Below are 15,794 nucleotides of genomic sequence, written 5' to 3'. Positions count from 1 at the left end.
TTTTTTCTAAGCTGGCAAAAGGCTCACCCACAATGGAGAGGGGAAATGGAAGGTGTAAGGGAATGGGCGTGCTTGGGATCCACACCGTCCCGTCCATATGTGGTCTAATTTGCTTTATCTCTGATGCTTCAGAGATAAACAGCATGATAAAAAGTAGAGACATCACCCTGCCAACAAAAGTCCGCATGGTCATAGCAATGGTATTCCCAGTAGTCATGTATGGCTGCGAGAGTTGGACTATAAGGAAGGCCGAGCGCCGAAGAATAGATTCTTTTGGACTATGGTGCTGGAGAAGACTCTTGAGAGTCCCTTGGACTGCAAGAAGATCAAATCAGTCAATCCTAAAAGAAATCAACCCTGACTGTTCCCTGGAAGGCCAGATAATGAAACTGAAGCTCAAATACTTTGGCCACCAAATGAGCAGGGAGCACTCACTGGAGAAGACCCTGATGCTGGGAAAGATTGAAGGTCAAAGAAGACAGGGACGGCAAAGGATGAGATGGTTAGACAGTGTCATAGATGCAACGAACATGAAATTGAGCCAACTTCAGAGGACGGCGGAAGACAGGAAGGCCTGGCGTGATCTGGTCCATGGGGTCGCAAAGAGTCGGACTCGACTGTGCGACTGAACAACAACAACAACTGATGTTTCTGGAAATATCAAAGCAGGTGTCTTACAAAGGTGTAGCTAGGGGAGTCCCAGGCTTCTCTCTCAGCGCAATCCTTAACATAGTTGCTTCTATGTTCTTCTAAGCTGACTACCTTAATAGACTTGGAAGGATGTAACTCTCCTTAGGATTGCACCGGCAGCCTTTTGCCCAGTGAGCTTCCTGAAACAGAATGCAACCACTGTTCTACATAACTTTGTCTCCAAACAATACTGAGCACTGTATTGTTTGGTCTGCTGAGGATGGGCTGCTTCTCACTATTTGTATTCAGGATTTTCTTGCTCCCTCTCTTTTAAGTTAGAACCAGTTTGCACTAGAAATTACAAGAATTCGTAACACCTCTCCCTCTTTGTTTCCCTTTATGAACTACACGGGGAGGTAGAAATATTGCTTTCTTATCCTGGGAAGAGAGATGAAGATGGGTAGCAGCCATGTTAGTCTGTTCACAGCATTAGAAAAGAGCAAAATTTACACTTCCAGATAAATATATAGATTTTGTATTTTATTAATCGCTTTGAGCTGTTGTTTCTTTATGATTAATCACTTGTTGCATTGTTGTATTGTTGTTGTTTAAGATATTAGCTATATCTTTGAGCGACTTTGGTATTTGATTGTGTTTTAAGTTTTGTTGTTAAATTTTCAAAAATTAATAAAAAATAATTAAAAAAGAAAAGAGCAAGAGCCCAGTAACACCTTAAAGACAAACAAAATTTGTTCAAACTGAAGAAGTGATCAGTGACTCACGAAAGCTCATACCCTGCCACAAATTTTGTTAGTCTTGAAGGTGCTATGGAACTCTTGCTCTTTTATCCTGGGTAGGTTATCCAGAGCACAATTTCAAGAAGAGCAGGCTTTCATGGAGGATCAGCTTTCCCCCATCCAACCTACACTGAGGTCTGTCTGAATTATTTGCATTATGACTGACAGACCTTGAACTTTAGAACTGCCTCTCATCACTGTAATAGCTATTACAAACAGTTGGATAGCACTTTACTATAAACTGTTTATTATATAGAATGCATTTAGAACAGGACAGTACACTTTTTGCCCCTGTTCTGAGATGACGGGAGGAGAATCTGATGATCATATGGTGCTATTTTCAGGCTACGGTTTAGGAAGTACTGGATGGACCAGATGTATACAGAAAAAAAATGTTAATATTTGCCTCTGGCATGCTAAATGCAATTTTTCAGGTTCTGTAGCAGAGATCTGGCAGACATACCTCTGGAACGAGGAGTGTGGGATCCTTATGGATATGGAAACTTCACCTTGAGCTCGCAAGGAAAATATAGTGTCTATTTGGAGGCCTTTCATCTTATATTTACTTAAGAAATTTCCAGATGTAGCTAGGTATTCTTCAAAGGTCCTATGGAGCCATTAGTTTGTCATTTGAACAAAGGCCCCCCAAAAAGGATGACCTTCCTCATTGTTAAGCGATTTTGATTTTAGTAAATGTGAGTCGCATTCCAACAGACTCTTTGCTTTTTCTGGATTATTTGCTTGATAAGCAATATGCATGGGACTGCATTCAAACATCATCCAGACATGAGAATGTTGTTTCTGACATGAAAAAAATCTCGAGTCCTCAGGCCAGGACAGGGCCCTGGGTAGAGAGTGCCCAGGGGCCCCATCCCCTTCTCTGTCCACCACCAGACCTCCCCTGGCATCTCCTTTCCTGCCCACCTGCCTGCCTAAGTGTCCTTCCCCTGCATGGTAATCCTCCCACACGGCCTTTCTCCAATGGCACTGGGCTGCACATGGCTGGGGAGTGACACTGCTGTTGCTGCCAAAAATGCCATTGCTCTGTGCCACCAGCATGACCTTCCCCAATGATGTTGGGTGGTGCGTGTGGCAGCAGTTGGCCCCGCCAGGAGCCCTGTCAGCTGCCCCACCTCAGGGTATGCTGACATCGGCCCTGCCTCAGGGTCATGTGCTCCTTCATCCTTTCCCTGTGTCCGGTCTTGAGCCGTCCCGGCGAAAGAGAGGTTGAAAAACCCAACAGGGGGGGAGGCATGCATAGAGATGTGAAGGCCCAGAAAAGACCCGGAAAAATTTGGAAAAAAAAAACATTTTTCCCCGTTTTTTTCCTGAAACCTTTTTTGTTTTTTCCGAAAAATTAGAAATTGTCCTTATTCAACCAGCCTCAGATCTGGGAATGGTCCCGAGTTACTTCACTCTGGTCTCTTTTCCCTCCCGGAGCCGCAGGTTTGGAAGTTCGTGCTAATCTCTCTCCCTCTCCATACTTTCGCACTTCTTCCACGGCACCTGAGTCCAGCTTTATCCTCCCCGGCTGTTATAGAGGGCAATCTGCATTTATTCTCTCCTGGTGCGTACCTTGCCCTACCACAATGGTTCCCAAGCCACCCGACCAACCCCTCCTCCTCCAGAATACTCCTTCCTTCTGCCTTGGAGAGCCGGCAGTCCTCTTGGGGAACCCTTCCCTGTTCTTGTTCCTTATCCGGATGCCAGACCTTCTTCCCTGGGAACTCTCCCTCTTTGTCGCCGAGGGCCACACTTCCTCCAAGTGATCCCATGTCCCTTCTTGGTGCTTTGGGAGTCGAAAGGAGGGGGGAGGGAGCTACCACCTCCTGACACCCTGTTGCATGGCACTGGGCTTGAAGACTTCCTCATTCAGGAAGTCTTCATTCCAGGCACGGTCTTCTACGACTCTGCACTGGGTTTGTTTCTTGCCGGCAAACCAGGATTAAAGCCGTGGTTTAGATCCCCAGCTTGTGGCAAGACACAAAAACAACGGAAGAGTTGAAATATCTGTACCTAGACAGCAAAACAAACTGCCGGCGAGACCAAAAGCTTCCTAAAACCAGGAAGTCTCCACTCTCCGTTTGGTACACAAGAAGGAAGACGAGAACAAAACGTAAAAGGAAGCCCAAGGATGCCAGGTTCATTCAAATCGTTTAGTTTTGTGACGTTCTAATGACTGCCTCTTTCCTATTAAATTAGACCTTCTTTTTGGCAATTACTATAACATTACGGTTATCACTCTGCTACAGCGTTCCGTGCGCCTTGGTGTTCAGTCATGCTGGCCACGTGACCACGGAAACGTCTTCGGACAGCGCTGGCTCTTCGGCTTTGAAACGGAGATGAGCACCGCAACCCTAGAGTCGGATTCGACTGGCTTTCGAGCAAGGTAAACCTTTACCTTTTTGCTAGCAGAAGGGGGAACTGGTGCCAGTATGTGAGTGGTTCTGGCTGATTCTGTTGTCCCACTGCAGACACCCAAACAGTGACCAGTGCTATTCTGGGGGGGGGGGGTTCCTCTGAAGTCTGGGAGGCAGAGGGAGGGAAACAATGGTGGGCTACAGCAGGACAGGAGAGGCAAGAAATGCTCGTTCTGGAAGCAGAGCTCTGTCACTACCTCTGGCTCTGTTCACATTTCTTTGGATCCAGCTCTCCTCACAGCAGGGCTTCCTAGCAATCCCCGCACTCTCAGGGATACTACTGCACAGTGGAACCAGAAGTAGATACCCAACTTCCTTCACTTAATGGGTTGGTTCCCTCAGTAATGGTTTAGTACCTCAGCGATCCCTCCTTTCTGACTGATGTTTTAACTGCTGTTCTGGTTTTCATTGCTTTAGTGATCTGTATTGGGGGGGTCAAAGAAGACGGAGACGGCAAAGGATGAGATGGTTAGACAGTGTCATCGACGCAACGAACATGAAATTGAGCCAACTTCAGAGGACAGCGGAAGACAGGAGGGCCTGGCGGGAGCTGGTCCATGGGGTCGCGAAGAGTCGGACTCGACTGTGCGACTGAACAACAACAAATTGGGGGGGTTAAAATGCGATTTTATGATGTATGTTTTAATTTGTTGTCGAAGGCTTTTAATTTTGTTAGCAGCCTCGATGGACGTTCTGAGGGCAGAAAGGCAGGATATACATGTTGCAAAACAAAACAAGAGACATTTATTAGTTTACGCTGAAACTTCGAGGCAGATGAGTTGGCTTGAAAAAGAAGACAAAGCAATACTTCGCTAAAAGCTGTTTCTCGGCAGTGTACAGCAGATTCAATATGTTACAGCGAGGGTTGCCTACTCCAGGTTGGGAAATTCCTGGAGATTTCAGGAGCGGAGCCTGGAGAGGACAGGGTACGGGGAGAGGGGAGGAGACATCTCAGCAGGCTATAACGTCACAGAGTCCATTCTTCAAAGCATCCATTTTCTCCAAGGGAACTGACTTCCGTTGCCTGGAGACCTGTCATAATTCTGGGAGATCTCCAACTCCACCTGGGGGTTGGCCACCCTAGTTACAGCCCAGGCTTAGACCTTTGCTGTCACTGCTCCACATCTATGGAACAGCCTTATGAGAGGAGTTAACCCTAACCCTAACCCTCGGGCCAGTCCAATGAGGTTGTAACATAGAACTACTTAGAAGAGCATATGGGGCAACTTGAATAGGCTCTGGGGTATCCATTTATAATTATGCTTTAACATTATTGTTAACAGATGATTATGCCTCTATTGTTTCTGCTGTTGTCACAGACCCTGGGTCCTAAGTGTGGCGGAAGAAAGATGGGATATATAGATAGGGTAAACAATCAGATATTCCATGAGGATTATCCTGACCTTTGTGCTGTTCAGTTACTACACATATCTTGCGCATCTTTAGGGGACAGGATGCAATGGACAGAGCTTGCAACATTTCCTTCTTGGTATTAATGCAGATAAAAAGTAAGGCTGCATTAGACACGATGCCCAACCATCTTGGTTAAACGCCAACTTAACACTGATTTATAGGTAATAAAGCCATAGTTTATGGTCTGCAGGTATGCGATCCAGCAAGTCACCGGCACAACATTTCCTCTTACTAGAAATTAGAAAAAAATTGTTCCAACTTAAGATATTAAAATTATCTACACTATAGAGAAAAATCTCCTCTATCTGTCCCTAGCTCCATTTTCCAGATCTAATCCACACTCTATAGTCCGGTTTAGAATTAGGTATACGATTTATTATTTACTTCATTTATACCCCACTTTGCTCCCTAATGGGGACCCTATGCGGTTCATTACACTCTTCATATTATCCTCACAACCCTGTGAAGGTAGGCCAGGATGACAGTGTGTGGCTGGGTCAAGGCCATCCAGTAAGCTCCCCTGTCAGAGTGGGGATTTGAACCCAGGTGTCTCCTAGTCTGGCTTTCTAACCACTACACCATACTGGCTCTCACAGGCTCAGAGATTTTTGTTTTTAAAGGCATCTTAAAACATCAGATTCTGGAAAGTAAGCGAACATAAAATTATTTTTTCTAGAATCTACATAGTAGATATTAGATCCACGGAATCCCTCTTTTGGCTTGGAGAAAAGGATTCTTACAGACAATTTAGAGGTTACACAGCTTCCTGTCATAATGTTCAACCTACTCAACTTTGCACAGTATTTTCCCAGGAGCCAATAAGAGGGGGAAAGTCACATCACCTTCTGTATGTTTTTATGCCTCCTGCTATTTCCACTATAAACCTAGTAAAACTTGATAATGGCATGGAGGTTTTAGAAGCTATTCAAAGTGTAAACTTGTTCCAGCAGAATAATAATTTGTTCGGAGGACTGGCTTTCATCACTTGTGTAGCTGTTGATGTAAATGTAGACAGCGTTCAAATATTAAAGGTTCCTGGTGTAGGTTTAACAGCAGCAGCCTGCTTATTCGTGGCTCCCCCCCCCCCTTAAGAACTGTTAGGTGTCTTAAAAATGACATAATGCATTGCCCTCTGTGTTTACACTTTTTCAAGCATTTATGAACAAATGGAGAAGACCTATGAAATTTCAGCAACCGTTTGTTTCCAAACAGGCAGCAGGAGCTGATGTTCAGGCTATGGATGCCCCTTTGTGTTATGTGACCTGCTAGTTCCTTTTACCCTCTCTGTTGTACTATTTAATCCTGCCTGCATTTTCAGCCAGAGTCCCTTTGACATGACTGTTGATGGGTTCACAGCATCACAAGCAAACGTAGGTGGTCCTAGCTTGCTTGCGTTCACATATGTATGGCTGAATCACTGGATTACTGTAATATTAAATATGCATGGGTAACCAGGTTCAGAGGACGGCGGAAGACCGGAAGGCCTGGAGGGAGCTGGTCCATGGGGTCGCAAAGAGTCGGACTCGACTGTGCGACTGAACAACAGCAACAACAACCAGGTTAGTCTTGTACTAAAAGCAACAAAGGTTTCATGGCACCTTCTAAAATAAGGGTTGGAACCCAAATCAGGGTTGGAGCCCCAATCGTCTTCTCCTTGCAGAAGGGTATCTGCTAGAAAAAGAGGGGGTGATTTTGGTCAGTTAACCCCCTCCCCTCCCACTGGAAACCTGTGCATTTTATCCCACTTGCTCTTGAAGGTCGCCCAACTTCCTCCCCCCTGCCAACTGCAATTTGCTGTGGCATGAAGCAGGAAGCAGAAAAACCCCATCCCACGAGTGGAACTCTTATAGTCCTTTGGATCCAATCCTAACAATCTGGGGCTGTGCCCGAGTAGTAAAGCAGCAGCTTGGCAAGCAGAATGTCCCAGGTTCAATTCCCGGCATCTCCAGTTAAAAGGATCAGATAGTAGCTGATGTGAAAGACCTCTGTACCTTCATATGTTCAGAGTTAGATATTGTTGCCAAACAAGCTTCTGTAAACTACAGTTTCATTTTCATCAGATGCACGAGCGAGAGTGTGTGAGTGTATAATCTGCTGTTCTATATTGTTGAATATTTATTAGATATCTTTTATGATGGTGCCAGCTGCCTTCAGTGCAAGGATAAAAAAAAATCCTTAAAATAAAGTGTCCCTCACATGCTAAACGGGCTAAGTGCAAACATAAACCGCACACGTATCATTCACCTGCATGCAGGAACACCATCGCTAAACAAAGTGGTAAAGGAATCATGCCTTTCCTTCTTGCTGTTCTAATTTAACACCTGAAGTGAGGCAATTGTTTTCTGCAGTGGGCAACAGATCCCCCAGTCTCCATTACACCTGAATGGAATTTGCTGATAAATTCTAATTTATAAATTTCACGCTGGAGCTTTCATGGAAATGTTATTGATGAAACACAGGGGCTTTGAAGAAAGCATCAGAATATCTAGGGAGAGGGAACTGTGATTTGCTATAGCTTCTAACAGAGTCCTTTGAATTATTTATAGCTACAATGGAAAAAAAAACCTCTGTAGACTGAGACTTGGCTGTTGCCACATTGTTCACCGATAACATTAACAACTTAAGATGGAAAACTTTTGTTTTAAACTGCTTTATTTTATTCCATGTTGTTTGACAAGGATGTCCAGACATATCCACTGAATTTATTTGGGAACAGATGCTTATTTGTCCCAAGGCAGTTTGTTGTTGTTCAGTCGCACAGTCGAGTCCGACTCTTCGCGACCCCATGGACCAGATCACGCCAGGCCTTCCGGTCTTCCGCCGTCCTTCAGTTTACCACAACTGAAACAGGCACTACATGAAAAAGCCCTGCAGGAACAGACCAGTCGTCCGGCACTTTGATTCACACAGTGCTCAACCAGGAGGGCTAACAAGCAGGGAATGGAGGCCAGGGCCTTCGCCCTGATGCTGCCTCCTAGCAACGGTACTCAGAGGTTGGCTGCCCCTGAACGTGGTAGTTCCCAGCACACAAGATTTATGTGGATATGGCCGTTTCCTAACCACATAGCCTATGTTCCAGCCTCTGTCCTCCCGAGTTAGGGCCCAGAAGGATAACAAGGTGGGATAACAATAAAGGTTCCTTTCTACAGAAGCAGCCCTTCAATTGAGGTGAAGGAGAAAGGGTCAGCCTAGCCTCCCTCAGTTTGGTGTAGTGGTTAAGTGCGCGGACTCTAATCTGGGAGAACCGGGTTTGATTCCCCACTCCTCCACTTGCACCTGGCTGGATGACCTTGGGAAGCCATAGTTCTGTCAGAGAGTTTCTGTTAAGAGCTCTCTCAGCCCCACGTACCTCACAGGATAGTGTGTTGTGGGGAGGGGGAAGGGAAAGGAGTTTGTAAGTCGCTCTAAGACACCTTTGGGTAGTGAAGGGTGGGGTATAAATCCAATCTCTTCTTCTTCTTTTTAAAAATCTGTTTATTGGGTTTTCAATATGCCACACAAACACCACATACAACCTAAAGAACACTATAGATACAGATATATCCTAAGAGATATTGTCACTATACCATAACACACATTAAGCTTTTAGGGATAGAAGCTAAAGACATAAATCAGCACTTTCTGTACGCCTTTCTAAAACAGCTATCATAATAAGTTTTAACTTGCTTTTTATACTATTTAATTTACCCATTCTCTATGGACTTTAAACTCTCTATGTAAGGTTCTCACAATTTCCACTTGATAGTTGTAATATAATAATAATAATAATAATAATAATAATAATAATAATAATAATAACAACAACAACAACAACAACAACAACAATAATCTTCATATGCTAACTGGTTATGAGAAAGAACTCAAGGCACTGGTTGGAAAAAAGTCGCTCAAATTCAAGAGAAGAGGGGGAGAAAATGATCCAGTCTCGAGGGTCCCCCCCCCCCACTTTAACATTTCCCATTTTCCCAGTTGATCTACAGGGGGGGAAAGACAACCTCTACTTACATTCATATTCCTGTCCCAGATCTGGATGGACCCATCCTGGCAGCCGGCCGCTATTAGTTTGCCATCTCTGCTGTAGGTGCAGCTTGTGGGAATCACTCGTTTGCCTTGAGCTGACCGCGGTTTGAACACTCCCTTGTGCTTTTTGTCGTCGGTAACGTCCCACGTTCTCACAGTCCTAGCAAGAGACCAAAAGAAATCATGGTTTCGCAGGGAGTTTAAAACAAAAACAAAGTAATACCCTAATTATATGCAAATTCCTCTTTAACTGTATACTGTAGACAAATCAGAAATATTACTCCAGGTTACAAGTACATCTATTTGATTACTTCTTCTTTTTTTAAATCCCACTCCTGGGAGCATAGAACAGCATTCACAGGTATATCCTTTCCTCTCCCCCTCCCACATTTTAGTCTCATAAAGACCGTATGGGGTAAATTGATAAGATAGGGACTAGCTCGAGGGTACTCAGCAACCTTCATAGCTGGGTAGAGATTTGAACCCAGGTCTTCCTAGTCCAACATCCTAATACATACGGTACTGCCTCACTAATTTTTAAAATGTGTTCAATGCCACAAGTCTGTTGATGCATAATAATACATTAGCCCTCCCCCCCGTAATGTTAAGCAAAGATGAAGAGGAGGAGGAGAAGAGTTGGATTTATACCCCGCCCTTCACTCAGAGTCTCAGAGTGGCTTACAATCACATTCCCTTCCTCTCCCCACAACAGACACCCTGTGAGGTAGGTGGGGCTGAGAGAGAACTATGAGCTGGCTGCATGTGGAGGAGTGGGGAATCAAACCCAGTTCTCCAGATTAGAGTCTGCCGCTCTTAACCACTACACCAAACTTTTTTCGTTTTTTTAAATTATTTTTAAAAATAAATTAATGGGCTTTTCTTCAGATTTCTCAATAATGTTAACTTTGAATTGTGAGGCTTTCTATTCCTCCTGCTCTCTTATACTAAATGCATACAAGCTAGTGTTAAAAGAAAGAAGGCGGTGGGTTGGATTCGATAGGGTGGGGCCGTGGTTCAGTGGCAGAGCATCTGCTTTGCATGCAGAAGGTTCCAGGTTCAATCCCTGGCATCGCCAGTTTAGTGATGTGAAAGACTAGGCCAATGAGGATGCAACAGTCCATGATACTGCCAAGTTGCTGTTCTTCCAGTCAAGCTGAATTAGGGCTGCGGTTGTGGCTGAGTGATGGAGCACCTGCTTTGCATGCAGATGGTCCCAGGTTCAATTCCTGGCATCATCTGCTAAAAGCATCAGGTAGTAGGTGATGTGAAAGACCTCTAACTGAGACCCTCGAGAGCTGTTGCCAGTCTAGACAGACCAACTGTATGATTTAATAAGAGGAATATTTAGGTCTATGACAGAACTTTCTCCAGAGCAGATCCATGTCAAACACTGTCTTTAGTTTGCCATGGTTATAAGAGGGAAATTCCTGAGGGGGTGAATGGCTGAGTGGGTGAACTGCTTTCGTAGGCGTCATAACTCTTTCTAAGATACCTCCCTGTCTAGGGACGACCTTGAGCCAAACTGTGCCAGCTTGCTATTCTAGATAATGAAGACATATATTCTCAGGTGGTGGTGGGGTAGTGAGCGTAGATGCTAGGTGGGAAGGCTAAGAGGTGTGAATGGTTGTATGAAGGGGGGGGGCTAGTTTGAACTGTCTATATCTTTGGATTCTCCCGCTAGAACCTCAGCTCTGACACAGTACTGATCTAGCCTGTAATATGAGTATTCTTCAATAAACAAATCACTGCCAAAGAGAGTGTTGCTCTGACACGGTACTGGTCTAGCCTGGAATATGAGTATTCTTCAATAAACAAATCACTGCCAAAGAGAGTGTTGTTGAGAGTAACTCTAGCCAGGAGTCTGACGATCCATAGGTTCCAACCCCTCAGGCAAAGCTTGCTGGCAGGGCACAATCAAAATACTAACCACTCATACTGAGGACTGCCGAAGGCTTACAATCTCTCTGCAGATAAGTGCTCTCAGAACCTGTACCCCTTTCAACAACAACGGTTTAGTTCGAATCCTGCTTTCCTCTGGTGCCAGGAGCTTTTGCGACAGAGAAAAGCACCACTGCTAGCAGAATGGATCCATGCGATCCAACCCACTCTGTTAACGGCCACAAAGATCAGTGTACGTTTGTTTACATGGTTGCATACAAAGCTGACCATCTAACCTTCACCAAACTGTAGTGGTGTACTCTAGACATGGTCCATTATTGTAATTGAATAGTGCCGTTTAAGAAGCCATTGCATATTGTGCCAAACACAGACAATATACGAAATATCAAAAATACATAGATTCAATAAAAACAGAATGGTTCATAGTAGTCATATACCCTCAACATTTCGGAGATAAATAGAGCAATTCTTGTCTTGTGCACTTGTAACACCTCTGTTTTTCACACCAAAGACCACTGCCAAAGTGCCCCCTGTTACATATTGTGAAGTTTTACAATGTGAAGTTTTAAACTTTTTTTAAAAATAACTTTACAAGGAAACGAAAACAGCAAAACTTTGGGGTTGTCTCTGTTTCTTAGTGTACCTATAAAAACAGTCATGGGCGAGGGAATGGGAAGGCCAGAAGAGCAAGAGCAAGAACTGAAATGCATGTGGACCAGCTGAACATTCCTAGACACAAAAGAACTTCTATCTTTTCACAGAACGTTGAACAACTTCCAGATTATAATTCAAAGGTCTTCTGGCATTCAATGCATAAAAAGCATTTTAATATCATGGCAGACTCAGGAGGTGATTATTAATTATAAAGAAATCTATGAGCTCTTTGCACAAAGCTCCCTTGTTTAGACTGTGCAAACAAGACTTGGGATCCAAGAGTACGCAGCTTGTTGGGTCTCTTGCCAAGGCAAATGCTACTGTATCAAGGCCACCATCTTGCAAGAAGATAAACCTGTGATGGAGGACCAAGAAATTGATGGCACCTGGTATTTTTGGCCACTGTGTGACAGAGTGTTGGACTGGATGGGCCTTTGGCCTGATCCAACATTGTTCTTATGCTCTTAAGAGCTGAGCTTTGAGCAGGTCCTGAAAACCCAAATTGGGTGCACAAAACAGACAGACCACACACTAATTTAACAAAAATCCCACCAGTCATGATATTCCAACTAAATACCAGGAGTTGTTTAGGCTGGCCAAGCAGAATAGCCCACTTCAGCCCATGAATGCACTTTCATCTTCATAAACTGTACACATGGTGCAAGTGGTATGAATTCCATCGTCAACGGTTACCGTCCCGCAAAATATTCCTGTTGATAATACTTGGACCTTCCAACCAACAAAAACATCTCTTAGTGCTTTGACGCACCAATAGTCTCAGGCAATTGTACTCCTTGTCTGTTATTCCAGGCAGGGCCCCAACATAAGTTTTCTGGGCCCAAAACAAATTCCACCATCCTCTGCCCTGCATGGACCCTGTTTCCAGAAAAAAATCAAGGTAGGTATGGTGTTATAGCCACAATCTTTGGCCTTTGCAAAACAGCATCCTCCCCCCCCCCCCCCCCCAATCTGGCTGGTTGGAGTAGTCCACGAAGTAAGCAAAGCAGGACAGAAGTAAAAAGAGGAGACAAATGCTAGATATATAGGACAAACGGCTTATTTCAGCAACAAGCTGCTCGGATCGAGCAGTTGCAGTGGACCCTGGCGGGTGCATAGCTAAAAACTTTCCCTTGGTCATCCAGCTTCCTGGCTCATAAAAACTCTTCCCAGCTAGCTCTGTTGGTTGCCCCTGCAACCCCTGTTTTGATCAGTTGTTTTGGGAGTATGGAACCAGTGTGTGACATGTGGGGTTCCGTGTACAACTACCATTATAACTAAGAAGCCAGGACTGAGTACTCCTTGAGTACAAAACAACTGAGTGGCAGGGGATTTGGCTATTTTCCCCTTCCCTTTGACTGTATTTCCTGACATATTTTTGCATACTGGTGTTCATCCCTGCTACCAACGCTGCCCTCCACAATCCTTGAAGCAGAGTAGGCAGTAAGTTGAAATTTTGCTTAGCTATCTTGCCAGTTTGGTGTAGTGGTTAAGTGTGCGGACTCTAATCTGGGAGAACCAGGTTTGATTCCCCACTCCTCCACTTGCACCTGCTGATGTGACCTTGGGTCAGTCACAAGCTCTGGCACAGCTGTCCTTGAAAAAGAGCAGTTTGTGTCAGAGCTCTCTCAGCCCCACCTACCTCACAGGGCGTCTGTTGTGGGGAGGGGAAGGGAAAGGAGTTTGTAAGCCGCTCTGAGCCTCCAAGTGAAGGGCGGGGTATAAATCCAATCTCTTCTTCTTCTTCTTCTTCTTCAATGGAGATGCCAAGCAGCATATATCACTGTTCTCTCATGTCCCATTTTATCCTCACAATAACTTTGTGAAGTAAGGTAGGCTGAGAGATTGTAATTGGCCCAAGGTCATCCAGCGAGCTTCTAAGGCAGAACGGGGATTTGAACATGAGCCTTCCAGATCCTAGGCTGACACTTTTAACCATCATACCACACTGGCTTAATAAATAGAATATAAAAAGATATTGATCAATACACCAGGAGAAAATGGGTGCATGATAGAACGACTGTTCTCTCATTTTACCAAGGTGATCGGGAGGAGAGAGGGGGAAAAAGAGTTGGACACTTTTCTTTTTTGTTTAACACAGACAACTTCATAGCATATGCACCGCTTAGAACAAAATAAGGCTGAGGGGGAAAAAACCCTCCTTGCGCTACAATACAATAAACATCAGAAAAATCTGTCAAATTTAAATGTATGTTAAACTCTAATTTATACAGTGCACTTAAATGCACTCTTGTGCCTAGATCATGGGCTAAGAACAAAAATTAACTTTGAAAAGCCTGAAGGTCTACCCAATTACTCCTTAAATTGGAAGAACTGACACGTTAAAAACACAAAGCATACACTTTTTACATGTAACTGGTGTCTTTTTTTTTTAACATGATGGATTCCACATCTGCAAAACAGATTTCATGAAATGCTTTCTGAGTGCCAAAGAGTGATTCAAAGTAATTTTGAAAGGGATGGAAATGCTCTCTTGGAAGGTAATATGGATCTATTCATGATCTAAGAATGTAAATAACTTCTGTTTAGGGTAAACAGCTGACTCTATTATCAGGATCGGTTTTAAGTTCCTCAAAATCTGTGCTCCCTTTTGACTCATTAGCAGTCTATTTCTAGTGTCTCCCGTATATGGTAATGAGTAGGAGAGACATAATAAAAAGAAATATGTACAGAGGAGCTGTATTATGAGATTAAGAAGATTTACAGGGCCATATTAGCCGGTTGTCAAAGTGTAGATTAAAAAAAACACAAATCCAGACTTTATTTCACTAGACTATCAGCTCAGGTGTGATTGGGAAATCCATGGGACTGAGAAAGGAAATATAAAAGACGAGATGAGAGACTGGCAGGAGCTGGGCGTGGGAGTGAGAGCAGGAGCGTGCCAGAGCAAAAAGAAAGGTACTCAGAGAAAGGCAAGCAGTAAATAGTTTGTTGGAAGTAGCAGAGAACATGATGCCAAGCTCATTACAAGCAGTCCAAACACCCGTTACTACCCCAGGATTTGGAGTACGGCTGCATTGCCCTACCATTGCCATTTTCTACCTGACTTCTTACACTCATCTTTCAGGGATTGAGGCGCTGGTCTATTTCCCCCTTCCTCCTTTAGAACATCCCACAAAGGATCAACTGGAAAGGTTTAAAGCAGTGCAGAGAAACCGGCAGGTAGTGTCTTAGGGTGCCCAACCTCCAGGTAGCACTGGGAGATCTCCTGCTATTACAACTGATCTCTAAGCAACCAAGGTCAGGTCCCCTGGAGAAAATGGCTGCTTTGACTCATGGACTCTATGGCCTTATGCCCTGCTGAGGTATACCCTCCCCTCCCCAAACCCTGCCCATCCCAGGCTCCACCCCCAAAATCTCCAGGTATTTCCCAGGCTGGAACTGGCAACCTGAAGTGTCATTCTCAAAATGGCCTTATCTGCACAGTACTTCCCCATGTGGTGAAAAGTTACCTGGGAAAGGCTAGCGGTCTACCTTCTTTTTTGACCGGGGAAAAAAAATCACCAGACACCTTTGGGGCCTTCTTTAATATGGTTTCACATGCAAATATTCACACTGAACACGGAAAGGCAAACTGGTATGCAGACGGAAAGTGTTAGCATGCAAAAATAATATCCATTTCTCAAAAGGCAAAACAACATTCACGTGAATCCCTTGCCATAATTCCTTCTTTCAGCTGTAAAATCTCAGAACTCCCCCCCCCCCCGTTCGCTGGCTACTTGGCAACTGCCAGCTGCTTCTTCAGCCCCCAACTGAACAACCACCTATAAATTCCCATTTTAGAAACAGCTAATTATTAGCCTGCTATCAGATTACACACGAGCAGCCCGAAGGGCCCATCTTAGCCTCAGATCATCAGAGCTTAGGAGCTAAGCAGGGTTGGCCACAGTCAGTACTTGGATTGGAGACTACCAGGGAAGACTGGGATTGCTATGTAGAGGAA

At 44.4% G+C, this 15,794-nt stretch overlaps 1 protein-coding gene across 1 annotated transcript in view; it reads right to left on the bottom strand.

Moving 5' to 3' along the window:
* WDR70 (WD repeat domain 70) overlaps positions 1-15,794 on the bottom strand; it is a 161,566-nt gene that overhangs the window by 58,053 nt on the left and 87,719 nt on the right. Inside the window, exon 10 of the mRNA XM_015420162.1 lies at positions 9,266-9,440. Within this exon, the coding sequence (XP_015275648.1) occupies positions 9,266-9,440 (175 nt within the window). The remainder of the gene's footprint in view (positions 1-9,265; positions 9,441-15,794) is intronic.

Source organism: Gekko japonicus, unplaced genomic scaffold (genome assembly GCF_001447785.1).
Source record: "Gekko japonicus isolate JY-2015 unplaced genomic scaffold, Gekko_japonicus_V1.1 scaffold86, whole genome shotgun sequence".
NCBI lineage: Eukaryota > Metazoa > Chordata > Lepidosauria > Squamata > Gekkonidae > Gekko > Gekko japonicus.
Note: the sequence above shows the minus strand (reverse complement) of the source record. Positions and strands in the feature narration are given on the sequence as shown.